Source organism: Anser brachyrhynchus (assembly GCF_964034855.1).
Source record: "Anser brachyrhynchus genome assembly, chromosome: Z".
Taxonomy (NCBI): domain Eukaryota; kingdom Metazoa; phylum Chordata; class Aves; order Anseriformes; family Anatidae; genus Anser; species Anser brachyrhynchus.
In genome coordinates, this window is record NC_137697.1 from 34,604,261 (window position 1) to 34,629,852 (window position 25,592).

General features: G+C 37.0%; 1 protein-coding gene across 2 annotated transcripts in view; it reads left to right on the forward strand.

Annotated features, from left to right (window-relative positions):
- The window catches only part of CEMIP2 (cell migration inducing hyaluronidase 2), a 54,776-nt gene that overhangs the window by 26,521 nt on the left and 2,663 nt on the right, over positions 1–25,592 (forward strand). For both annotated transcript variants that reach the window (XM_080573478.1, XM_080573477.1), the window contains 18 exons: positions 62–231; positions 1,573–1,761; positions 4,590–4,759; positions 7,277–7,486; positions 7,869–8,074; positions 8,634–8,703; positions 11,312–11,440; positions 13,141–13,229; positions 15,461–15,592; positions 16,099–16,134; positions 16,849–17,004; positions 19,271–19,448; positions 20,010–20,225; positions 21,008–21,216; positions 21,746–21,931; positions 23,123–23,342; positions 23,937–24,035; positions 25,166–25,314. In XM_080573478.1, coding sequence (XP_080429604.1) covers positions 62–231; positions 1,573–1,761; positions 4,590–4,759; positions 7,277–7,486; positions 7,869–8,074; positions 8,634–8,703; positions 11,312–11,440; positions 13,141–13,229; positions 15,461–15,592; positions 16,099–16,134; positions 16,849–17,004; positions 19,271–19,448; positions 20,010–20,225; positions 21,008–21,216; positions 21,746–21,931; positions 23,123–23,342; positions 23,937–24,035; positions 25,166–25,314 — 2,814 coding nt within the window. The remainder of the gene's footprint in view (positions 1–61; positions 232–1,572; positions 1,762–4,589; positions 4,760–7,276; positions 7,487–7,868; positions 8,075–8,633; positions 8,704–11,311; positions 11,441–13,140; positions 13,230–15,460; positions 15,593–16,098; positions 16,135–16,848; positions 17,005–19,270; positions 19,449–20,009; positions 20,226–21,007; positions 21,217–21,745; positions 21,932–23,122; positions 23,343–23,936; positions 24,036–25,165; positions 25,315–25,592) is intronic.

Here is a 25,592-nt window from a genome sequence, read left to right on the forward strand (position 1 = left end):
TGCCTGTTTGTGAAGAATTGAAGGGCAATTATATCTAAATACATAATTTTATTTTTTGCAGGCAAGCCTGGGCTTTTGTTGGTGTGATAGGTGGTGGGAATTCTTCCTGTAACGAATCAGTGCGAGACTATGAAAATCACAGCACCGGTGGGAAAGCTCTTGCTCAGAAAGAATTTTTCACAGTGGATGGTCAGAAGTTTGTTGTGAGAGCTTACAGTGAATGGAATGATGGTAGGAAAGTATTTTGTGAAACCCTGTGGGTAGGGAAAAAGATACTGTGTATACTTTTTTTTTTTAGAAGTGTTTGTTGCAGTTTAAATCTCTGAATGCTGCTGTAAGTTTTGCTTTTTGCTGTCCATGTGGCCAGACTATTGGATGAAGTACAAGGATGCAGTTCTTTTTCAGTCCAACCTATTTTCTCAATCATAATTTTGATCTAAATATATAAAGTATGTGAACAACGTAAGTGTTCTTATCAATATGCTGAAACAGAGTTGTTGTTGTTCGGTCATCTTTTCTTCTTTCAGTCATGCATATTTTTAATGTAAGCTTCGTGAGACATTGGTTATGAGGCTAAAAAGAAAACTGAGTAGGAGCCAAAAGAAATCTTTTATTCCTGTTACAGTCTCAGTTGTTATTTGATGCTGAACTTTGGTTCTATCATCAGTTAGGCGACCTTTTTTTTTTCCTGCAAAGTTCTTTCTGGTGTAAAAACCCTGGAAGATCTACCACTCATTCTTTTATCCTTTATATTTATTTATTTATTTATTTTTGAGAGATCTATATAATGAGTTCTGCTTTTATGGGCAGTCTTTTTCTGCTTGTAGAATTACTAGCAATATTATATTTGCCTCAGAAGAATTTTTTAAGGTAGGCAGATACTGATTTGTTAAGTAATTGAGCTATTTGATGTTACCCCTTCACTGTTCATTATGGCCCTATGAAACTCTCTTGACTCATACTAAATAAATAAAAAAAATCTTCACAAAAATGTACCTTTGACTTGCTGGTACTGTAGGCTTGGAGTCCATGAGTAAACCAGACACCAATTCCATTCTTTCCATTCATTAAATAGAACATTAAATAAAATGGGAGGATGTTAAATACAGTGAGTTGCTGAATTTAAAGGCAATGAAATGCTTGTGTAGTTTAGCCTGCCAAACTGTTTTATTAGCTGTGCTTAGAAAGAAAAGATTTCTGTTGCCAAGTCTTTGATTATATGTAGTGAGTTTTAAACAGCAGAAGAATATCACTTGGGACAAGTAGAACTAGCTGGACCTACACATTTTTGCTATATGATATATTTGATATATTAGTGTTTTTTTCTTTTAATTTCATAGGTTATTACTGTCGCTGTTATTTCCATCTCTACCCTTTGTTTTAGTTGAGATCCATCAAAGAAGCAGGCTGTAATAGCACATCTCACTAACATGTTTCAGAACAGAATTGCACTTAGAGGACATAGAAGTTTGTGAAATCACATGCACTTCTTATCTTTTTGGGGATATTTTCGTATAAAGGTGAATATAATCTTTATAATATTTATTTTATTTTATGTTTTTTAAATACTAGGTGTCCCGATTTCCGGCTTCCAGGTGGAACCTGTAGATGGAGTGATACTGAATCTTCTGGATGATGTTAGTAGTTGGGAGCCTGGAGACCGGATTGTGGTAGCAAGCACAGACTATTCAATGTATCAGACAGAGGAGTTCACCCTCCTTCCTTGCCCAGAGTGTACCAAGCATCAGGTCAAAGTCAAAGGTATGAAAATGATCACCATCTGAAGAATCTTGTTTGAAATAGCTGTTAATAGTAGTACACCCTAGATGAGACCTTTCAGTGAGAGCAGTAAACAGCACCCTGTTATCTCTCAGTGTTGCTTGTTTGCTACGTACAGGAGTGTATACTTGCCCTTACTGTAAAATTGCTCTGTCAAATGTCAGATCTGCCTCTGACTTCTAAAGCTTACCCCATACTAAGTTTTTTTTCACCTTTCTTCCCAGGCTCATTGAATGCTATAGTTTTTCTTCCAGGATTGGCTTATGCTTGTTCTTTCTCAACTCCTTTCTGTTTTTTTCACTAGTTCTCTCTAGAGAATGGCTGCTGTAGTTGTTACCATTGCTGTTGTCTTTACTGCCCTTCCCATCTTCTGAAGTTTTATTATTATTTTTTTTCTGTTATTCAAAGATTGCCATTTTCTTCTTTTTCCTTTTTCAGTCTTTTTTTTCCCTCAGTACCCTCTCCGGCCCCCACCAGTAAAATGGTTATGAAACAAATGGCACTTCCAAGCATCTGCTTACACAGGATATCCCTAACTAGTTGCAATCTGTTTTTCCTTTGGGTGTGATGCGCTCAGAATGGTCATACATGTTGTTGACTGCTTCCTATTTTATTATCTGACTCACTCTGTTTGACTTCATTAGAGCCTCCCATGGGATTGACTTCTTCACTCTGCAGACATCTGCGTTTTTCTTCTGCCACTCTGTGCCCCCTCTGCGCCAACGCCCTCCTCCTCTAACAGTCCCTCAGTCTCGAGTTTTTCTCTTCTCGTTTTCTGGTGGGCTGTAGGATTGGTTTGCAGCTCAGCTCTTGCCTTTTTTAGCAGCTGATTGGTGCTGTTCAAGATCTCCTTTTGTCCCATTCACCTCTGTGCTGTGCGACTTCCTCTTCTTCAAACAACTCTTATCTCCTTTTTCTTGTTTCTCAGAAGTTTTCTTTGAACGCCCTCAAACTTTCCTGTTCCCCTATGTTTTCTGGGAAAGCCAAATTTGTATGTTGGCTTTGCAGTATTGTTTAGATCCCACAGCATTCACTGGTTTGGCTATGATACGTTTTCCTGCATTGTGAAGTCCCAGATAAGGTGAACTTTGATATCTAAGCTTTTTCCTTATTATACATCAGAGAATACCAGGGTGCGTGGAGCTGCAGAACTGAGTTAGTGCCATTGTACGTGACACTTCCTGGCTTTTGTTCTAAAGTTTCTTACTTCATATGCATTATTTAACTCAGTGTTTTAAGGTTCAAGCTACTTGAAGGCTGCAGTATGATGTTTAAAGTTTTTTGTTGCCACTGAATAGAGTATGTGCAAACTCTTTTCTCTTTGAAGTCATGCACTATGAGAAAGCATCTCTTTAAAAAAATATATATCTTTTTCTTTTAAAAACAAGCAGACAAACCCAGATTTACAAGATTTGCAGTATGGCATAAAATACAATCTTTTTTTTTTTTTCCTTTTTGCAAATAAATGGTATCAGATCTGTATATAGATCTTTAAAAGATGCTAAAGGAGATGAACTGTCCAATCTTGATTTTTTTTTTTTTTTTTTCCCCACACCCAATATTAAATGTCCTTTGTCACGGTAAAGGATACTGTTTTTTGTTGTTGTTGTTTTCTTTTTAACAAACAACACCCTATACATTTACTCTGCAGAATATTAATTTTCAGTGGAACAGCAAATTTGACATGCTGAAGAATTCATCATCTGAAATTTTCTTGTATTGCCCCTTTTGTAGTAGAAAGAAAAGTATTGTTTTATAGGATGCCCAGATGCTCCCTCCTCACTTGATATATACGGGATAGTTAAACATAAGGGAATACAACAAACAACAGGCAGTCTTCAAGTTATAAGAATGTAATCCCATTTACAGACCTCTATTGTCTTTAAACAGCAGGAACAAAAGTAATACTGGTGTAGGTCTGCTCCACATACTGGTCATTACCAGTTTAGTTTATATCCTTCTGTAAGTTTTGAGGAGGAATAGTGAAAAATCAGGGAAAAAAATATATATTTAAGTTTCCAGATCATTTTTGCAGTGTGTATAGGAAAATAAACTGATTGTTTCTTTGGAAGTATACTGTAAAAATACACATTTTCTTTTTCTTAATTTTAGTTTGTCCTCAGAATAGCTATTTTGGGGAAAAGCAAACTTAGCTGGGAAACAAAATGGTATTTGTTTTTGAAGAGGATGAATACAGTGTGTGTGTGTGTGTGTGTGTATGTATATATACTGTATTGTGTGTATGTATATATACTGTATTGTGTGTGTGTATATGTATATATATTTTTTTAAGCAGATTAGGCAGCTACTGTTTTTTCTTTTAAAGCAAATCTGCATTTGTGTTTGTTTCATTAAAGCTTTTTTAATGCATTGTACTCAAACTTTTTTAAAAAAATCTTTTCCATTTTAATCCATTCTGTTCAAAAACTATTAGATTAAACTTAAGATGCACCTACAAATAAAATGTGGCGTTTGTTTTAGGTTTAGTTATTTTACTAATGTGAAAAATATTTAAGACAACTTGTTTTGGTATTAAACATACAAAAGCATATTTGATACCCTGTTCTGCAAGATGCTTAGTTACCAATGAGTTGAGCATGGTCTGGACGGGGGAGTTTGATGTTTGCTAGGTTAATGTTTGTCATCCGTCAATTAAATGCTTTTTTGTGCACATTAGCCTAAGAAGGATAGTAGAACAATAAGTTTAAGGTGTCAGAGTGCATGTTTTTTAGGGGTACAATTAGTTTACTTACAAATTAGCTTTGTGTTTAATCAATGACAGCACTTATTCCTTTTTTTTTTTTTGACAGAAAAACCTCAGTTTCCCCATGTGGGAGAAGTTATTGATGGAGTGGACATGAGGGCAGAAGTTGGAGTTCTCACGAGGAACATCTTAATCAAGGGAGAGACTGAAAAAACCTGCTATCGTGAAAAAGAGTGTCAGTTTTTCAATTATGATACATTTGGTGGACATATCAAGGTTTGAAAACATTTTTAAGTCATCTTTCTGTCATCTAAAGGTATATTGAAGACAAAAGGATTAATATTAAACTTGGCGGGCTTTGAAAATTAACATAAATTCATACACCAGCTTGGTGTAGAAAAGACTTTGTTCTCTGCTTTTCCCAAATTAGCTCATCAAGACATTGTCCACAGCATTGGAGCAAATTATATCAATGCATGAAATGTTGTGGAAGAATCCACCATATATTGCACCCTTGTGTGACAGTGATTAAACCTTAAAAGTGGTGTACCTGCATGTTCAGCCTGTAACATTATAAAGCTTGATCTTCCTTTTCTTTGTCTTCCCTTCTTTCTCTGCCTTTCTTCCTCCCCAAGTGATGAGCACATTATAGAGATGTGCCTCATCTCCTGGAAGTGTCCAAAATCAGACAGTAGAGAGTCACGGAGAGGAAAGAGACTGAGTTGGACCATGGTGGATTTTTATTTATTCATTTTAACTGAATGTACTAAGGTTATATAAAGCAAACTGATGCTAATTTCTTATATCGCCATAAACCTAAAGAAAGTGGAGTGAAAGCAGTATTGCAGAAACTAATAATGAAAGTCGTATTCACTTAGGTTTTTAGTGAAAAGATTGAGCAGCAATATGTCAGCTCTTCAGTGATGCTGGAGAAGTTTGAGGCCTTGCATTTTAAATACAAACTTATTATGTGTTGGTCACAGTATAAACCTCCTTTTCCGAAATATTTGGATGCAGACTTTAGTTTTATAGTTGTGGACATAATGGTGGGAAAGAAAACGCGCCCATTCACTACTGTGTGTCAGCTTTTGTTTGGTGGAAGAGAAATTGATGGGCTCAAAGCGTTCTTTTGTGTTTGAGATAATGTAAGAAAAGAAGATAAATGACAAGCTATGAATCTTGCAAAGCATGACCTTGATTACCACAAATGAGCAAGTACAGCAAGGCCCCTCAGATGCCTCTCGCAGATAGAGCTGAAAACAAACATTCTGAGTCATCAAAGTTGTTAAACTGTTCTCAGGAGACTGTTCAGGAGGAGTTGAGTGTCTGTTGCCAAACCTAGACTTCAGCACTAAAAGCATTTTTGCTTTATGTTAATCATACATGCTCAAGAGGAGGGAGCCTGGGCATTAGCAAATGTTAATTGCCTGAGGGGGGTTGATCAGCCTGGGAATTCGGCTGGTTGCCTGGACAGTGGCATGAAGGAAGCTCAGTGGCAGCAAGGAGAGGCACTCGCTTGTAGTTTTTCCTCTGCATTAGTGTATTTAAGTGCTGAGAGTGAGAACTCAGGAATGCCTGTTTTCGACCATCCCTTAGTATTTTAAGTACACAAACCTTAGCGGTGCAATTGAAGAAAACAGAAGACAAAAACACAGTGAATGGTCTATCAGTGTTTTACTTATTTCCCTTGGGGACAAAATTGTGCACATGAAAACTATATTATTTTTTTAAATAGCCAGTAAGGGTAAGTTAACAGAATAACAAAAAAAGCTCCCTCATTCCCATTTAGCTCTTCGCATCTTACCACCTCGTAGTTCATCTGCTGCCCTTGGTTTCTATTTTCAGGTCAGGGGTGGTGGAAGAAAATACTTTTGCTTTTCCCTGTGACTTGTACAGCCCCATTATGTCTCTGGTGTTTAATATTTCTGTACTGTATATTACATACTGTTACGGTGAAGTTGCGTAGCTTTAACCTGTTTTGGGTTCCTCATTGCGAAGATGCTGATTCTTCACTGGAGTGTATCTATTGAAGGTGGTGTGCCTGAGGAAGAGCTGAGAGAAGAGGGCTTGTTCAGTGTGGTGAAGGAGTAGCGGAAGGATCTGGATGTGGTTTTCAGGGACCCAGGGAGGGCTCAGAGAATGTGCCGGAAGACTTCTTGGAGGTGTGCAGTGGTAGGGCAAGAGGCATGGGGACCAAGCTGCAACAGGGCAAACGCTAGATAGATACCACATAAATAAAAAGGGGGAAACAGTTGCTGTTGTATGAGCATCTCTGTAGTTGGAGGTATTCTTTGGGCAATGTGCTAAGCAGCCATGTTTAAGCTGGCCCTGTGCTGAGCTGGCAGTTGGAGCAGGTTTCTTAAGAGGTTCCTTTGACCCTTTATTATTATGTAATTTTACTAAACTCTGTCCCAGACGGATGACACAGGTACAGCTTCAGCATAGGCAGGACAGCGTGACTTCTCTTTACTTGGACGGTATGTGGTTGTACAGAAAGAATATTTAACATGCCTACTGCTAAAGAACAAAAAGTGAAGTGTGACAATATAGTGTCTGGTGAAATTTGCTCTGTCTTAGCCACATGGAGATATAGCTTTTATTCTTGTTTACAAATGATATTGTTTTGTAAGGCAGGATATAGAACAGGATAGTAATGACTGTCCTAGCCTTCATAGTGTTGGCTTACGATGACTGTACATCTGACTTCTGTATATCTGATATAGATGACTTATTAACTTTAATGGTTAGAAACCAAGTAGTTGGTTACTCATTCTGGACTTCTCATCTTTCTAGATTTTGAAGAATTTTACATCTGTTCATCTCTCCTACGTGGAATTGAAGCAAATGGGACAGCAGCAGATAGGAAGTTACCCTGTTCACTTTCACCTTTGTGGGGATGTGGATGAAAAAGGAGGTTATAGTTTTAAGACTTACCTTGAAGGTCTTTCCATTCATCACTGTTTCTCCAGATGTGTCACTATCCATGCAACTAATGGCTTGCTGGTAGGTGCCAGGAGAATAAAATAGGCTGTGTTGAAATAAATGTTAAAAAGAACATTTAGAGCAAAAGTAGTCCCATCCCTTCAAGTTTAATTCTCAGCAATGTGTTTATTACAATGAATAAATAAACAAGTGCTTATTTTTAAGTAACTTTAACAGAGCTTGCCCTTCTGTTTTTTTCAGATTCTTGCAGGCAGCTAAGCTCTTCAAACACAGTAGTGTATTTGTAAGGGATAAATAAAACTCCATGTTTGAATCATCTGAACCGCTGATACTGAAGCTTCACTCTGCAGCTGTGCCAAGATAGTAAAAACTAAATGGCACTTGTCAAATAAATCTCAGTAAATGCTATTGCTACTGACATAATGAACTTGTGTTTCTGCAGATAAAGGACACCATTGGCTATGACACACTGGGTCACTGTTTCTTCATAGAGGATGGCATTGAGCAGAGGAATACTCTCTTCCACAACCTTGGGCTAGTCACGAAACCAGGCACTATTCTTCCGACGGACAGAAACAGCAGCATGTGTATTGGTATCAGGGATAAAGTGTATGGAAGCTATGTTCCAGTACCAGCCACAGACTGCATGTGAGTATTTCATGGTGAAAAAGTAAAACCAAACCAGCTGCAGTAGTTAAACTGATGATCTCTTGACAATATACAGATAAAACAATTGTTATGTATCATCTAATGAATACAGACACCTTAAAAGTAATCCATGTGACCATGCTGTTAAAAAAGAAAGTCTTTATTAAAGAGAAAACACAAGTTGTTTTGTAAAGAGATTTGTTGTTCCTTGAAATACTTGTTCAATAGATTTTAAGGCTGCATCTTTATTTCTGTGGTAAGGCACCAACATCCTTAAGTTGTCACAAGGTTTTTTCTGCGTAGCAATAATCTTTTGAAGAAGCTTATTAAAACAGTTTATAACTGCACTGAGTGTCTGAACTATCTTAAAATATTTTGCATTTAAGTAAAACAAAAAAAGATTTTTTGAGGATGTGTGGTTGTTTGTGTGTGTGTTTTGTGTATGTGACCTCAGAAATCAGTTTAGCCCTTTCTCACCCTTGTAGTGATTATATCAGAGATATTTCTGTAGGGACTAGAGATTTTTTCCATTCTAACTTGTTTCTGAATAATATTTCAGGGCAGTTTCAACATTCTGGATTTCTCATCCCAACAATCATCTTATAAGTAATGCAGCAGCAGGTTCACAGGTGAGGCATATGGATGTAGTTCAACACATTTGTGCCACTTACTCACAAAACACGTAATATTTACAATGTTTAAATGCATAATTTTTTTTATATGTGAATATGTTTATATATGTTTGGCAGCATATTGTCATTACAAGTGTAGGTTTTGTCAAAGTGTGGATTAGAGCTGTTCCTCTTTGTAATTTAATAGATCTGTCAGTGGTGCCAGTATGTAAATGTAAAAATAAACAGCTTTCTTTTCAAAGAATTAGATATTAAGGCTTTTGTATTTTCTGTAATTTCTATCATGAGTTTACTGTTTGACTGCTCTGAAAAATTGTGTTTTTATACCTTTAGTCATTGGAACGGAAAATAGTTGATTGTATAAGGAAGTGCAAAAAAAACCCCGAACTTTCACTGGTTCTGTGTTTAATTACTTTTTTCTGAGCAGTGATTGCTGATATGTTTTTACTTATTGTGAACCTTAGATGTTTGCAGACCTTTTCCAGTTCAGCCACTTGCAAAGTGAAGCTGAACTACTTGGTGCAGGCTGTGGAGTAGGGACTGGGATCTATTCTGCTTTTAAATCAGATGAGATGCTGAGACAGTGGTTCTGAGTGGATTTTTCGGAATAGATCAGTAGCAATAGAAAAAGGAAAGACTGATGCTGGAAGTAGAATATGAGTATGTTAGTGTATTCTTAGGTATAGAATATGTAACAAATTGTTAATAAGGCAAAATTCAAAATCTTTAAATAAGTTGAAATATCTGTAATATAGAAAAATATAAAATTATTATGCTAGTTTTTTTTATCATCATTTTTGGGCAAACCTTTGTTGTTGTTGTTGTTGACTGCCTACCACTAGGAAGGACCTGGCGATACTTAACTGAACCAAACCAGTTTTTCTTTTCTTAGCACAATGTCTTTCCGTTTTGTCTACTTTAGATAACATTCCTTTGCCTGTTTTTAATATTGCAGGCTAAGGTAAAGGAAACATATTTCTTGACCTGATACTTAAACCTTCCAAGATCTTTTTCTGCCTCTGTATCCCAGTGAATTTTACTTTCTTCTGTTATACTGTGCATCCTCAGCATTTTTATAGGTTATGAAGTTTTGCCATTTTAATATATATTCTGTTGCATGTATACAATCATATTGGTATAAGAGGACTATAGCTTATTATGTTTCAGAAACAAATTACTTCAACTGTGTTGATATAAACACTGCACTGTAGAGCTTTTTCTAGTGTAAACTAACAATTCATGAACAAATAAATAATTCCATTGCCTTCTCCAACTCTGATATACAATGAAGTCTACTGTAAGGGTGTATCAGCAGTAATGGTTCTTTTGTTTGAGCTATGAGAGGGGAAAAAACTTTTATTTCTTTCTGAATACTTGTAAGTGCTTAAGGAGCTTTTAAGTTTATTAAACTTTTTTTTTTTTGAAGCATCAAGATGTGTTTTGGATAAAACTTGTTTGATTCTGCCAAGCGCAGAACTGTATTTAATTATATGTGAAGTAAGATTTTGGTATTTTATTAATGGAACATCCACATTTGCTTTGGAATTGTTAATCACCAGAAATGTCAAAATGTGTCGTCATTACGGATGGGAATATGTTACTCAGAAGCAGAATTTCCAGGGCTGTTTGGAAAATGAGTATATTCTCAGAGTGAAATGTATGAAATCTTTTAAGCCAGAATGAATTGGCTTTATCCATATTTCCTGAACAGGAGAGTAAAGACTATTTTTCATGATACAGAGCACATAGTATGCAGTATTTCTTTTACTGCTGTTTAACCCTTTAATGTTCCTTATGAAATTATTTTTTTTTCTTTTAATAAAGGCACAGAGCAAGTAAGCAAAAATTTTCATATTTGTTTGTATCTGATGTGCAGGTGCTTTTGTTATGCCACCCCTTGTGGACTCAGATGTGGTTAGGAAAGGAGGCGCACAGAATTTCCTTTAGAAGATAAATCCAGCTTCTTTAAGAGCTGGGATGTTGAAGAAGTGGAGAAAATGAACAGATGCTGAAATTATTACTGCATGTTATTGGCACAGTGCTCTGAATTGGCCAGGCTTCTTGAAGTGCTTTATTCCCTTTTCCTGAAATCTCTTGTGGTGTTTTTGGCTGTCATTAAATTCTGATGTGTGCAGAGATGAACAAACCTTAGTCAGACTGCATCAGTAAGGCGGAGAGGAGTGCTTTTGAGTATTTTACAGTAAATAGTATGATTTACTAACAAATCAAGTATCTGTAGAAGTAAATTGAAACACAGAGATGATGGGGAAGAGGGGAAAGAGACACATTGTGGCTTGAAATATTACAAAACCTTAAAGGTGTGGTATTAAATGATTTTACTGTGAAGCAAACACTTTTAATGCATGTTATTCACTAGAATGTAGCCTTATTTACAGACTTCTACTTTTTCACTGGACAGTAGTTTGAAGACTTTATTTTGATAAGTATGTACACTGTGTGCAGTTCGGAGTATGTTCTTATTTGCTTCATTAAAAATCCAAGTTCTTCTTAACATTCACTTATTTTGTGATTTGTAAGTTCTGATTTGTTTACATTTAGTAGTATCAGACTCTTATAACTTATGCCATTCTCTCCTTATTTGCAGGATGCTGGAATATGGTATTTGTTCCACAGGATTGCTACAGGAGACTCTCATAGTTTAGCCATTGAAACCAAGTCAGAGCTCACACCACTAGGAATCTTCTATAACAACAGGGTTCATTCTAATTTTAAGGTAATGTACTGTCTCACAAAAACCAAACCAAACCAAAAACAGTTCTTAATTTGTACATATTTTATACCAGGAGTTGTTTGCTTAAATTTTGAGGTGGCTAAGTGATGATGGATTCATGCTGTGTTTGAACCACATGATTCTATGTAGGTATTGCAGAAGAGTGTGTAACCAGCATATCCATAGTTTCTTGACTTGTCTGAAGCACTTACTGTGTTTAATATCCTCTTGAAGTACATACAGCTAAAATCAATTAATAGTGTGAGAGAAATATATATTTTTTTCCCAAAGTAGCATTTCATATGCTACTCTGTTATTGATGGCCTTGCTGTGGAGAAAGCTGATCCTCGAAGTACTGAGGCTTATTACAGCTGTGATTCATCTCATCAATTCGTGGAATGGCTGTGACTTGCTTTCCTGAGTCTCTAATGTACAGTAAGTCAGATGTCTGCAGTCTCTAAACAGAGGTTAAGCTTCCTGTTGCCATCAGGAGCCCGGCAGCAGCCCTTTGTTATAGAGTTCTCAATCCAGATACAGTCATTCAGTATTTATTTACTAATGGGACTTGGCTGTCTCTTCTACATTCTGCTAAGTGAAGTTAACTGAAATCCTTAAACTGATACTTTTGCTTAGAATCTAGTTGCTGTCCGTATAAAAATATACATGATATTTTCTAAGCTCTCTACATATCTGTGTTTGTAAGCCTGGAGTTTACCTGAGGGGAAGGGCTGGGGAGGAAGTATCAGTATAGGTTAATTTGTTTGATTGATTTAACCTAATGAAACTGATTTTGCTTGATAAGTGTATATCTGGAATAGTAAGAAGTGATGCATTGCTTCATAGCAGTTATGTTAAGAGTGTGTCTGGAACTTTAGGGCTCTTGTTCAGATTGGAATTGAAAAATACTGAATACAAAAATGCATTGTAAAGTAAAGTGTTTCAGCTATATGGTTCATTATCTTTAAACATGGATAGCAGTTTGTGTGCTGAAATTACATGTCAACAGAGCTGACTCCAGGAGCAGATCTGAGGATCTACTTGTGTAGATCAAATCTACTCATGTAGCACTTAATTCTAATGATAATTTGGATCACAGATCAAGGTGGCTGCTGCTACTTGTATATGTAATTCAGGTTAAACAACACAAATGTTTCCTTTTGCTTTTTTACTTTCTCAAGTACATTATTTCATACTGGATTATTGAGTTTCAAGTTGATGATGCCTGGGCAAAAAACAGCTTTAGTGGTGAAGATAGTTGAGTTTTAAACTAAAATAGAAAGCATTTTTGCACAGCAGCATTTTTTTTTTTTTTCATTAGTGGCATTTGTGAGAATATTTTGTATTCACCACAAGATTGGCTTCCAAATTTTCCAGAACAGCATCTGGAAGTAAGTGTAAAACTTCAAATAGTCAGATGTGAAAAAAATCTGAAATGAACTTTAATGATTTTCCATCACTTTTTTTTTTTTTAAACCCCAGGCAGTTCTTTTCCTGGGATTTTCAATTACTTTTCAAAATTTGCATAGATAGATAGTGCTTTTTTCCTTAGACAATTTGCCAGTTAAGTCCAAGCTGAAAGATCTAAGAGTCTGTAGTAAAGTGTATTGAATGAAATGTAACTTTTAAATTTTAGAACTCTAATGTTTACTGTCTCTTTAGTGTTGTCCAGTATGAAATTTCCCCCGCTTTTTTTTTTTTTTAAGGCTGGTTTGTTCATTGATAAGGGTGTTAAAACAACTAATGCTAGCGCTGATGATCCCAGAGAATATCTTTGTTTGGACAACAATGCAAGGTAAAGGATATTGTCTTACAAGTGAGTGAAAAATGGTAAAGTTCTGAGATTGTTTGTACATTCACATGAGGAAAAGCATTTTTAAAACACTATAAATAATAAATGAGCAATAAGTTCATATGTTTTTTTTTTCCTCATCTGTGTGTCTGTTTGGGAGCAACAAAGCATGTTGTACCTTAAAGAGTTGGCTTTTCCTTCTAAGACCTTGGCCAAGGTAGTTTTTAGCCCTTTAGAACTCGTAGGTTTAACCACACTCTGCTGTCATGCTTAACGTATGTTCTGGAATTGCTATTAAAAGTAAAACCTTATTTTAAAATCTGCGTCAGATTTATGGCTCAGTTCTAAATAATTTTTAGGAAAAGGCATACTAGCAGTAAGTAATACATCCTTTTGCCTTTCCTACTGCTGAATGCTTCCTGCTGTGCCTTCTAGACTTAGAGATTGTAGTTCAGTGGTATAGTTTTACTGAAGGCTATTTGTTGAGATTGTACAATCAACCACATAATCTTTAGTTTACAAAGTAAGAGAAAATAGTGGAGAGTCTAGGAAAAATTTAGGTTATCCTATGTTTGGTCTTGTCCTGTGCTTCAAATAAAATAGCCTGGGTTAGTGGTCATATATCAAATTACGAGGAAAATATTGGATAACTGTACCCATCAACATTTTATTATGATAAACAAGCATTAAGACTGAAAATGTAGTTCATAAGATTATCTGTATTTCTGATGGAGCTTTGTTTAGGACGGGGATAGTTAAGTGATAATTGCAGTTTCAAAGAGGAAAGTTCCACAGTTTGGTGATACTTTATGCTTCATGCCTTGGAACTAAGAGGTGGTTAGGTTTAATTGTTAAGTTTTAAGTGAAATCCCATATAATCCCTTTGGATTACCATTGGTCTTAACAGGTAGTCAAGAAGCATTTAAGGGAAGCAACAAGCCATGTCCGAGCCTGTAGTGTGTTGACAGGTCATCAAGAGGGGATGCAAAAAATTGAGTTTGAGATGTGGTTCATCTTTCACAATAGCCAAAGAATTTATGAGGCTCCCTGTAACTACATTAGACCACTAATCATGTAAACAAACTGGAAGAGTTAAAATGTTAATTTAGCAGCCTTATGCTGTCAGAAAACAAACAAACAAAACAAATCACCCCTTCTCCCTTTCTCCCTTGCCCTCCAAAAAGAAAAACACCAAAAAAAAACCCTACACCAAAACTTCCAGAAGCCTAGATTGTGATACCACAGATCCAAACTAGGGTAGAATGTGACCATGGTAAAGGGCATATATTTGCTCAAACTGCGTTCTTATAAAGATATATATATATTTTAACATGTTACATCTTATGTGGGATTCTGGGCTTATTTTCTGACAGCTTCCACCAGTCTTTAATCAGGCTGTTCCTTTCTATTAGCTAAAATTGATACTAGCTATAAATTACCATATGAGGCCATCTTGACTGCAATACAGAGTATCCGGGTTAAAATAGAAAAATTATCTCATGTGTGCTCAAATTAGATAAGGAGATGAGTGGCAGGAGAGAAGCTCAGCAGAAAATCTGGAGTGCTGCTTGACAGTGGACTCAACATGAGCCAGCAGTGTGCCCTGGCAGCCAGAAGGGCAAACTGCAGTGGGGGGTGTGTTAAACACAGCATAGCCATCATCCAAAAAGGATGATTCTCCCACTATATTTAGTATCGGTGCAGCCTTACCTTGAGTATTGCGTGCTCTTCTGGGCTCCACAGTATAAAAAGGATGTTAAGGTCCTTGAAAGAGTCAGAGGAGGGCAACGCAGCTGGTAAGAGGGCTGGAAGGTATGTCTTGTGAGGACACTTGAGTTGTCCAGTCTGGAGAAGGGGTCAAGAGGTGACCTCATTGCTCTCTGCAGCTTCTGAGGAGGGGAATGGGAGAGAAAGGTGATGGTCTTTGCTCCTGGCCACTGATGACAGGATGCCTGGGAATGGTAGAAAGCTGCACCAGGAGACATTCAGACTGGATATAAAAAAAAAGTTTTATGTTCCCACTTCATGGCACACCAAAGAGGCTTTTCTGGGAATGGATAGCTACAGATGCACATGGTTTTGGCTTCTGTCAGTCCTAGCATGAAGCAGAGTTGATTTTACCTGTCAGATAAAAGTGGGTGTTTGTCTTTCAAGGTTTCTCAGCTCAACATATTTGACCCATATAAAACAAACAGTATTTTTATATTGAGTGTTTGGGTTTTTATCTGTCACAGGTTTCGACCTCATCAAGACGCAGACCCTGAAAAACCCCGAGTTGCTGCTCTGATTGACAGATTAATCTCTTTCAAAAACAATGATCATGGGGCCTGGGTCAGGGGAGGAGATATCCTTATTCAAAACTCCGGGTAGGTATCCAGAAGCAAACAGCTGCATGTTGTTAAGAAGTTTCCCCTGAAGCTGTTTTTATGAAATCGTCCTACAGGGTTATGATGGAAGATTGAAGCTTTTATCTGGGAACTGCTTGATATCTTCCAGTGCTTTCACAACAATCCACTGCTTTAAAAGAAGCAAGGTTTTACATGATTAGATGAGAACCTGTCTTAATGGAAAAATTAAACTATATCTATAACAGAAGTCTAGAAGTCAGTTGAAACCATACATTTATACTGAGATGTCTGTAGTTTCTTTGAGACTTTCAGGTTTCTACTTAAAATATGTAGAAATTTGTTTTGTTTTGTTTTTAATCAGCATTTTTATAAGAATTACTTGTAAGTATTGGTGTTCTCTAAATTCCATTAATGCAAAAACTCAGGCTTTCTTCAGCACATAGGAGGATGTGTTCTTACAGCGTTTTGTTGTAGGATAGTCCAGAAGATGTAACTGAAGCTTGATTTGATGAACTTTCTTTTAGGTTTGCGGACAATGGAATTGGTTTGACATTTGCTAGGTGAGTACTTAAGCTTCATCTCTTCCGTGTTTTTTGCTTAAAAGTTGAGAAAAGTAACGTATATAAGTCAGTTAAAGATAATGAGTATACTTTCATAAGGATACAGTTTCAGTTTGCTGCCCGTTTCCAGTGGTACAGAAGATGTTATTAAAGCTGTAAAGTGACATACCTGCCAAATTTTGCACTTTATTCAACCTGTGTGCTTTACACCACTCTTCATCAAGAGGGTTATGTTTATTCAGGTCTTTTTGGTATGGTATGATGCCCTAGACAGTTTTGATTTTTTTCCTCCTAAACAATTCAAGGTGAGTAAAGGAAAAGAAGCAGTGAGTGTTAAAGTGAGCAGAGTCTCATTTTAATGAAAAGGAATCAAGTACCTTGGGTAGAACGCCGAAACTGCTGCCATTTAGGTTGTGACAAGCTGTTTCTACAGTTGTGGGAATGGGCTGTAACGGAAAGAGTGCTGCACTACAGGGAGAGACAGAAAATGTAATGCTCAGCTCTGTGCAGGTGTTTTTAGCCTTTCAAACTGTAGTAGACTGTAATACCGTTAACGGTTAAATGTATTGCTCTGTGTATTACAAATAAGGTATAGACTGCTTTACTTTATGAAGACTACTACAAAAGTAGGAGTAGGACCATGCCTTCGTGTTTTCATCTGCTGTAAAGTCTTGGCTAAAAGACTATCTCTTATCTCTGATGTTGCTTTGATAGTGATGGGAGCTTCCCAAATGATGAAGGTGCCAGCCAAGAGGTATCTGAGTCTCTGTTCATAGGGGAGAGCAAGAACTATGGGTTTCATGGTGGTCAAAATAAATATACAGGGTCAGGAGGAATAGACAATAAGGGACGCACTCTGCCTCGAAATCGGTAAGTATGTCATGAGTGAAGGAACTAATATGTCAAAAGTGTTGTTTGTATCAGTTATAAACACCCTTCTTACTTGAAATGCAGGGGGCATGAAGATACTATTTAAGGTGATACTCCCTTTTTGTTCTGAATACTTTGCATGACAGTTGTCTTACCTTTTTTTCTGAGGCTGTTTTCATTTTTTGCTGCTGCAGGTTAATTTTCCTTAGCAATTTAAGTTATCCTGCTTTAATGAAACCTTAGTTTATTATCATTAATGTGTTAATATTTGGGCCTGGAAGCCAGAAAGAAAAAGTTTTCAGGTAAAGGGAATTCTAGGGTCAATTTGGAACTACCAACTGCAGTCTATCTGTAACAAATACAAATGTGTGACAGTGATCCTTTCCTTCTCCCTGTGGATTGCTGGAATGCTTGTTAAAAATGGTGCCAGGCCCTGCCCTTGCTGCAGAACATGAAAGACATGAGAACTATATCTCAGCCATCCTGGTTTTGTGTCACTTAGCCATTTAGAGCAAACAACTGAATGTGGTAGTGATACTTGAGGTAATTTGTTGTAGCTGGGCAGGCTTACGGAATGGTGAAGGGAGATCTGGAGGTCATCTGGTTCAACCACCCTGCTCAAGTAAAGCCACGTACGGCAGGTTGTCCAGGACAATGTCTAGGCAGCTTTTGAAGATCTCCAAAAAGGCAGACTCTACAGCCTCTCTGGACAACCTGTGCCAGTGCTCAGTCACCCACACAGTAGAGGAATGCTTCCTGATGTTCAGAAGGAATCTCCTGTGTTGCAGTTTGTTACCACTGTCTCTTGTCTTGTCACTAGGCACCAATGAAAAGAACCTGGCTCCATCTTCTTTTACCCTCCTTTCAGTTATTTATAGACATGAGTGAGGTCCTGCCATGATTCTTCTCTCCTCTAAACTGAACAATCAGAGCCCTCTCAGTCTTCCACTACGGGGAAGGTGCTCCAGTCCCTTCATCATCTTTTTGGCCCTTCCTTCTTTGTCCAGTACCTCTGATATGTCTTCCTGGTACTGGAGAGCCCAGACCTGTACCCAGTATTCCAGGTGTGGCCTTACCAATGCTGAACAGAAGGGAAGAATTGCCTCCCTCAGCGTTCTGGCGACATTTTGCATAATGCACCATTAACCTTTGCTGCAATGGCACATTTGTGGCTTGTGTTCAACCTGGTGTCCATTAGAACCCACCGGGCCTCTTCAGCAAAGCAGAGTGCAGTGGTGCATGGGGTTGTTCCTCTCCAGGTCCAGTACTTCATGCTTCTTGTTGTTGAACTTCATGAGGTTCCTGTCAAGCCATTTCTTCAGCCTGCTGAAGTATCTTTGAATGGCAGCATAATCCTCCAGAGTATGAGCAACAGTCTCCCAGCCTGCAGACTAGCTGAGGCACTCTACCCCTGTCATCTAGATCATTAATGAAAACGTAAAACAGGACTGGACCCAGTGTTGATCCCCGGGGTACACCACTGGTTACTGGTCTCCAACTAGACTCGGTTCTACTGATCGCCACCCTCTGGGCCCCGCTGTTCAGGTGGTTTTCAGTTCTCCTTACTGTCTGCACATCCAGCCAATACTTCGTCACCTTCTCTGTGGTGATTTTATGGAAGAGTGTTAACAGCCTTTCTGAAATGCGGGTAGACAGTATCCACTGCCCAACTGCCTTCCACCCCACCCCATCCCCCCATCTACCAAACCTGTCACTTCATTGTAGAAGGCTTTCAAGTTGGTCAAACATGCCTTTCCCTTGGTTAATGCATTGTGACCACTCGTGGTCACTTTGTTCTTCACATGCCTGGAAATGGTATCTAGGATTAGTTCCTCCATCACTTTCCCAGGGATGGAGGTGAGGCTGACCAGCTTATAGTTCCCTGGATCTTCCTCTTTGCCCTGCTTAAAGACAGGAGCGATATTTTCTTTCCTCCAGTGTTCAGGCACTTCCAATTACCATGACTGACCAAAGAGAGGATGATATTATTCTGCTTTGTTTCCCACACTGGAGAAGGAGCGCATTTGCAAATGGACAACAATAGCTCTTCTCATCTAACAGAAAAATTCAAAAGGGCATGGGAATTCTAGGCTCATTAGATAAATGCAGAAAGAAGATTTCCTTTACCAGGATATAACCTGCAGGTCATTGTATTAATGTTGCATTCTTGTTTCTTGTGAATGAGTGAACATGTATTTCTGATACAGACTTAGGCTTGTCACGGTTTTTGTTAGAGGATGCTGTAAATATTTATTTTTATTAACAGGACATTTCCAATTAGAGGTTTTCAAATTTATGATGGACCTATTCACCTTACCAAGTGCACATTCAAAAACTTTGTGCCAACTCCAGACAGATTTACCAGTGCAATTGGTTTCTTGATGAAAAACCCTTGGCAGATGACACCGAAAAACAACATATCTCTTGTGAAGTTTGGTCCAAGTGTAAGTTTATTACAAATTTTCTTTTACTTTTTTAGGTGGCTTAGATTTTCTTCTTGCTGTATTTAAAATAATCATCTAAGGCCCTGTGGAAAAGATGTCCAACTCTTCCTTATATCCCTACTCCAGAGTATCTCTTGACTGGAGGTCACCCGAGGTGTCCTTCGTCTCCCAGACAAAAAAACTAATACCAAGGAATATGTAGGATGGTTTGCATTAATGATCTCTTTTATAGCTAATGATGAAGCTGAAAATAAGTTTTGTAAGGTCTGGTGTATGCTTAGTAATGAATTTTCAGTTGTAACTACTAACACAGTTCAGAAGTAAGAGATGGCCTGAACCTACTAAAATTGCATTGCTCTTGCCTGAAGACTTTTAATCAACTTTGTCAAATTCCTGTGTTTCTGCAAGCATGTAGGTGTTAATCTGTGCTTCACCTGGGAAAAAGGAAAAATATATTTTAATATTTTTATATTTTTAAAATATAATTTTATATTTTAAATAATATAATAATAATTTTAATATAATTAAAATATAATTTTATATTTTAATTCTTGTTACCAGGTTTCTCTAAAAGCCTTCTTTGGAAAACCTGGTCCCTGGTTTGAAGAAGGAGATCTGGATGGTGACAAGAACTCAATATTCCATGATGTAGATGGTTCAGTGACTGGTTACAAGGATACCTATGTGGGCAGAATGGATAACTACCTGATTCAACACCCCAAGTGCATTAATAATACAGAATGGAATGGAGTGATTTGCAGCGGGACCTATGCACAGGCTAGTATTACTCTGGCTTCTGTTTGAGACAAATCTACACTATGCACAAGTTGTCAGGGAGAAGTGAGGTGAAAGAAGTGCAAATTCTTCATCTTTGGATTTAAAGAAAAGAAAAATCTTTAAAATTCCTTTAAGTTAAAAAAAAAATGCACATTACAATTTTTGGCTAGTTTTGTATACCACCTTCCCTTCAGCATGCAAACTGGGAGTACAATATTAGATGCTGCAGGGTAAAAACAAATGCATATGTTGTGAGTATGCATGCCAAGAGTTCCTTGTTGAAGTCCTATCTATTAAAATATTTTTGTATTGGAGGTGTTTTCTTCTGCTGGAGATTCCTGTGTTTTGTTGATGGACTGTTTTTTGAGGTGTGTCTTTTTTATTATTTCTTTTTTAATGAAGATGTTAAACACCACCTCTTGAATATAAATCTCATGCAGTTCTGGTTCCTGTTCTATATGAGTTTGACCAAGTACTGTAGTATTACAAAAACACTATTTATTTTTGTTGCTGCTGTTGTTGTTCCCTCCTTTTTTGTTTCTTTTTTTTTTAAAGTCTGTAAAAATCCCCAGTATTTTTTTTCAAATAGGGCTCTTCTGGGGGAAAAGAAATATTTCTTCTGAGAAATATTTGCATATTGCATAGCTCAAAACCTCACAGTGCAGGAGTTCTGCTGCAATAATATACAGATTTCGCTATTTCCTTTAATTTCTTCTTGCACTGATTAAAACACCACATCTAAACCTTCCCTCTTTCTTTTCCTCCTCTTTAATATTACGTAGGTCTATGTACAAACATGGAATGGACAGAATCTTTCCATGACTATTGTACGAGATGAGTACCCATCCAATCCCATGGTTCTTAGAGGTATTAATCAAAGAGCTGTCTTTCAGCAATACCAGCCAGTAGTGATGCTCCAAAAGGGCTACACAATACATTGGAATGGAAAAGCTCCAAATGTCACTTACCTGTATCTCATCAACTTCAACAAGTATGTTTCCATTCTTTAATATCATTGAACCATAAGGCAATAATTAAGTAATGTCCTGTAGAATTAGCATGTTGAGAGTTTGTAATTATCAGTCAGACTGGATCTTGAAATTACTATTTTTTTAATTACAAATACTAAAGTATGAAAAGCAGGAGATTAAGCAAAAAACCTGTACCTAAAGTTAAAAATACATCCAATGTGGTGTCTTTAAGGAAAATCTTTTGGAGGAGAAAATACATCAAATAGTGAAGTTCATCAGAACTGAAGTTGAATAGTTAGGGCATCTTGCTTTTGATGTCAGACAAAGTAATTAAATGTCTAAAGAATAAAATCAAATATTTCCTATGGGTGTCCAAGTTACTATAATATTTTAATGAAACACTTTAAGTAGAGGAGGGAAGAAAGATGTTCTGGTTGGGGTTGTAGGAGCTTTTTGTGTTCTTGTTACTTGTTTTTCTGAGTGATCTGCATGCTGCACATCGTCATGTGAACTGCTCCTGTGGTGAATTATACATTTATTTTGTTTCAGGAATGACTGGATTCGTGTTGGTCTTTGTTATCAACCAAATACAGATTTTGTTATAGTACTGGAAACCTTTCAAAGGAAGTCATCTGCTTTGTCAAGCAAGATTGAGCGCTATGTGCCTGTATCTTCAATTCTGGAGCTCGAAAAGAATCGATCAGACAAGAAGTTTTATTTTGACAACAGTACTGGGTAACACCTTATAACTTGACCCTAATGGAAGGTGTTTAATGTTAAAAGTGGTCAGTTTGACTTCAGTAATAGCAACTAGTTTAGACACCTGTATTAGAGGAAAGCTGTTAGAAAGGAGCCCAAAGGTGCTTTGAAAGAATACTTTGTGACTTTGAATCTCCAAAATAGAGATGGCTGTCACTGGAGTACTTTCCCAAGAGCACCACAGTTCCACAGATATTTCCTATCCCACATCAGGAGAAAACATGGTATCAATGGGGCTGCAGAAAAGTACCTTGCAGGAAGTAACTTCAAAGTCTTTAAAGAAAATTCATACATTCTTGTTCAACTTCTGAGAAGTTTTCTGTTACAAGAATGTTTTGAAAAATATGTATTTCTGGAAATCTCTTTTCAGCCATGTGAATAGTATTTAAAATTCCTAGTCTCTTTCGAAATTATTTCTGTCAGGAACCTACTGAGATCCTTCTGACAGGTTTAAGGATATGGTCAATGTTTTCCAAAATAAGTCCTACATACATCACTTGTGTGTTTGAAATTTTTGATTCTTAATGTATAAGCAAATGATTAATAAAATACTTTGTTCCGTTATCTGTGGTAAATGGGCAGATGAATGTAGCTTTTTGAAAGACATATATGGAAACCTGTAGCTGGAAACAGCTACAGTGATAACAGTTAAATATATAAAAGAATTATTGTCAGTTTCTTTGCAGTGGTAGCATTTATGACCACTACACTAAATTGCATTTCCAGGCATTCACTTAGCATGCAACAGTCTAATTATATTATCCATTGCTGGTAGATAAAGATGAATATCCAAACAATTACCAGTGGTATCTATAAATATCTATGATCAAGGAAAACATTTATGCTGTATATTTTTTTTGTTTGTTTGTTTGTCTTTTTTTTTTCCTGAAAGCCTCTATTTTGAGGAATGGCTGTTCTTTTCTGGACATACGCATCCATAGTGATATCTCTTTTAATTGGTGGGGATTTCAGATATGTCTGTGGGGACTTCTTAACTCTAGTAAGCTGTAAATATTTTGAAAAAGTTTGAACAATGATTCAGAAGTAAATAATGTAGTTTTTCTGCTTCTCAAAATCATGAAATATAGCTGCTGAGGTTTAACATAAATACATATCTTTCTAGTAATTTTTCTATATTCTTCCCTCCCCCCTACCTTTTTTGTGTAGATTACTGTTTTTATTTCTTCAAGCCAAATACAATAGGGATGGTCACAGTTATTGCTCATCTCAGGGATGTGAAAGGATCAAGATTGTGACCAAAGATCCAGCAAAAGGAGTCAGTAACTGCATGGCAAAAGCTTACCCAAAGTACTACCAAGGACCAACTGTCATAAAGCAGATGCCAGTAAAAACTACTGTACCGTGTACAAAGTGTGGCACAACTCAGGTAAAATACAATAGGCAAACACTTGCATCATCTATATAGTTGGTGTTACGTTCTACTCACGTTAAGGCAGAGTTTCAGTTTTTCAGCACAGAATTTGCAATGGTCACATTTTTTATCTCCTGTACGCTAGAAGGCAGGGAGGCTCTGTAGCATGGAGTTTTCAATTTTTGCTCTTTGAAAAATGCTGCTACTTATTTGTGTTTTGCTCTGTGTGCTTCGGAGAAGGGTCTCCATGGCACGGGCAGATCTGACGTCTTGAGCTTCTGTATCATCTGTGCTCACATGTAGGAAAGCTTTGCTGTGGAGACCTGTAGTTCAAGGCATACTATTGGCCAGCCTTCTCTTTTGCAGGGGATTTTGCTTATTAGCAAAAACTTGAAATTATATTTTCTCTATGCAAGCTGAGAAAAATACTGAAAGTAAAGAATAAAATAAATTACACTATTTATATAACACTGTATTTGTTAGCATTACTAGTAACACAAATACTGTCACAGTGCTTTGGAGCATAAGCTGTCTTGCAAAATTTATGTTATGATAAAGTGTTGATGACATATGCATATGAGTAATTAAAGTGTTTTGTTTGATATCTAGATGGTATTCACCAGTGATCCTCACAAAAACTACCTCCTTGTGCAGATTAATTCATCTGGTAAAAAAGACTTAAGCAGAGGTCAGCAAGCATTTATTTTTGTAAGTATTCTTTTTTTCTTTATTTCTTTCTCTGTAGCAGCTTTTATTACAACAGTTGTTCAGCCTTGCATAATGCTGAGCTCACTTTTCTTCACCTGAGTAAAAAGTGTTGGTTCGTGGTCTGGAAAACAATCAGAAAACTTGTGTTTTAACCTCAGAAAAGGAAGCTACAAAGTCCTCCTTTGTGTATTCAAATCCTTTGCAGTTGGAGAGAAATTGTACTGGTAGGAAAAAACTTTAAATGCTCAGATTCATGTAGAAACCTGGATGGCAATGCATTTATTGTTGGCAGTTTTAGGAAAAAAAACACAAACAAACACAAAAACACTTGTTAGTTAAATCCACGTCGTCAAATTTATTCTTAACAGATTAGTGGTTTAATAGGATGAGACATTTAAGTCCCTAAGTAGTTTTGCTAAACTTCTATGAATTCTATGAATTCTTTAGTAATTGACATTTTGAAGATTTTGGTATTTGTTCTGATATAGTCCTGGTAAATCTAGTAATGTAGAATTGTATAAAATATCCGCTTTGATTTTTCTGTTCAGATGCTGAAGGAGACTTGCATGTGATTGAAGATAGCGTTTGTAGACAGGCTTACACCACAAAGCTTTAAGTTCATTTGTGACTTTAAGTTCTGCAACATCAGTGCACTAGCCTGGTTGAAACAGTGAAACTCTTGAGTTCTTTAGACAGCTGAATGTCACGAGTAGTATAATGTTATCAGCTGCAAACTTGTACAGGAATGTGTTCTCTGTATCCAGAGCAGTAAGAATGCAGCATAGGAGGACAGAGCACTGAAACCATGCAGCCACAGAGACTAGTTAACTGCACTACTGCCAACAAGTGTGGATTTGGTATTTGAATGGTAGTTTTCTGAAGCAGGTAGTAAATCACTTGAAATTTGACTGGTCTCCATGTAAAAGCTGGTTTCCATACAATTTCAGAAGTCCTGCTGAAAGTTTCTGCTTGTGGGGGAAAAATGGAGAACTGCTAGTGAGAGGAGAGCATTTCTATTTAGAACACTTGTGGCTAACCTGATGTAGGTTAACACTGCAGTATAACAGCTGATGAATTCATAGTAAATTTAAGAAAAATGTTTTTTCTCTCCTGCCTCTCCTCCCATTCAGGTTAATGACACTACGTTTTCCTTCAAGGATAATGGTATACTTATTGTTGTAGTTGATGCTTGTGTTGGCACAGTGTCAGGAAATAAATTATTTTCTGGAGAGGACATTAAGCGTGTAGGTGGATATTTAAAATCTGGAATTCCACAAAGGTACGTGTGATGAGCATTTATTTCTGATATGTTCTGCAAGATGTAGTTCTCCTCTCTAGCAAGGATTTAACTAATGATAGTTATGTAGTAACGCTGAAAGTGGGCAAAACATGTATCAAAGTTGAGGAAAAAGGAGAAATATAGGAGCAATTTAAGAGACAAATTCATTTGAGAAAACGAAGAAGCTCTTTAGATTTCCCAACATTGCCTGTCTTCCAGTTCAAAAAGAAACTAAACATCATGTTGTAACACCTCTTCGCTTAAAACAGGAAGAACTT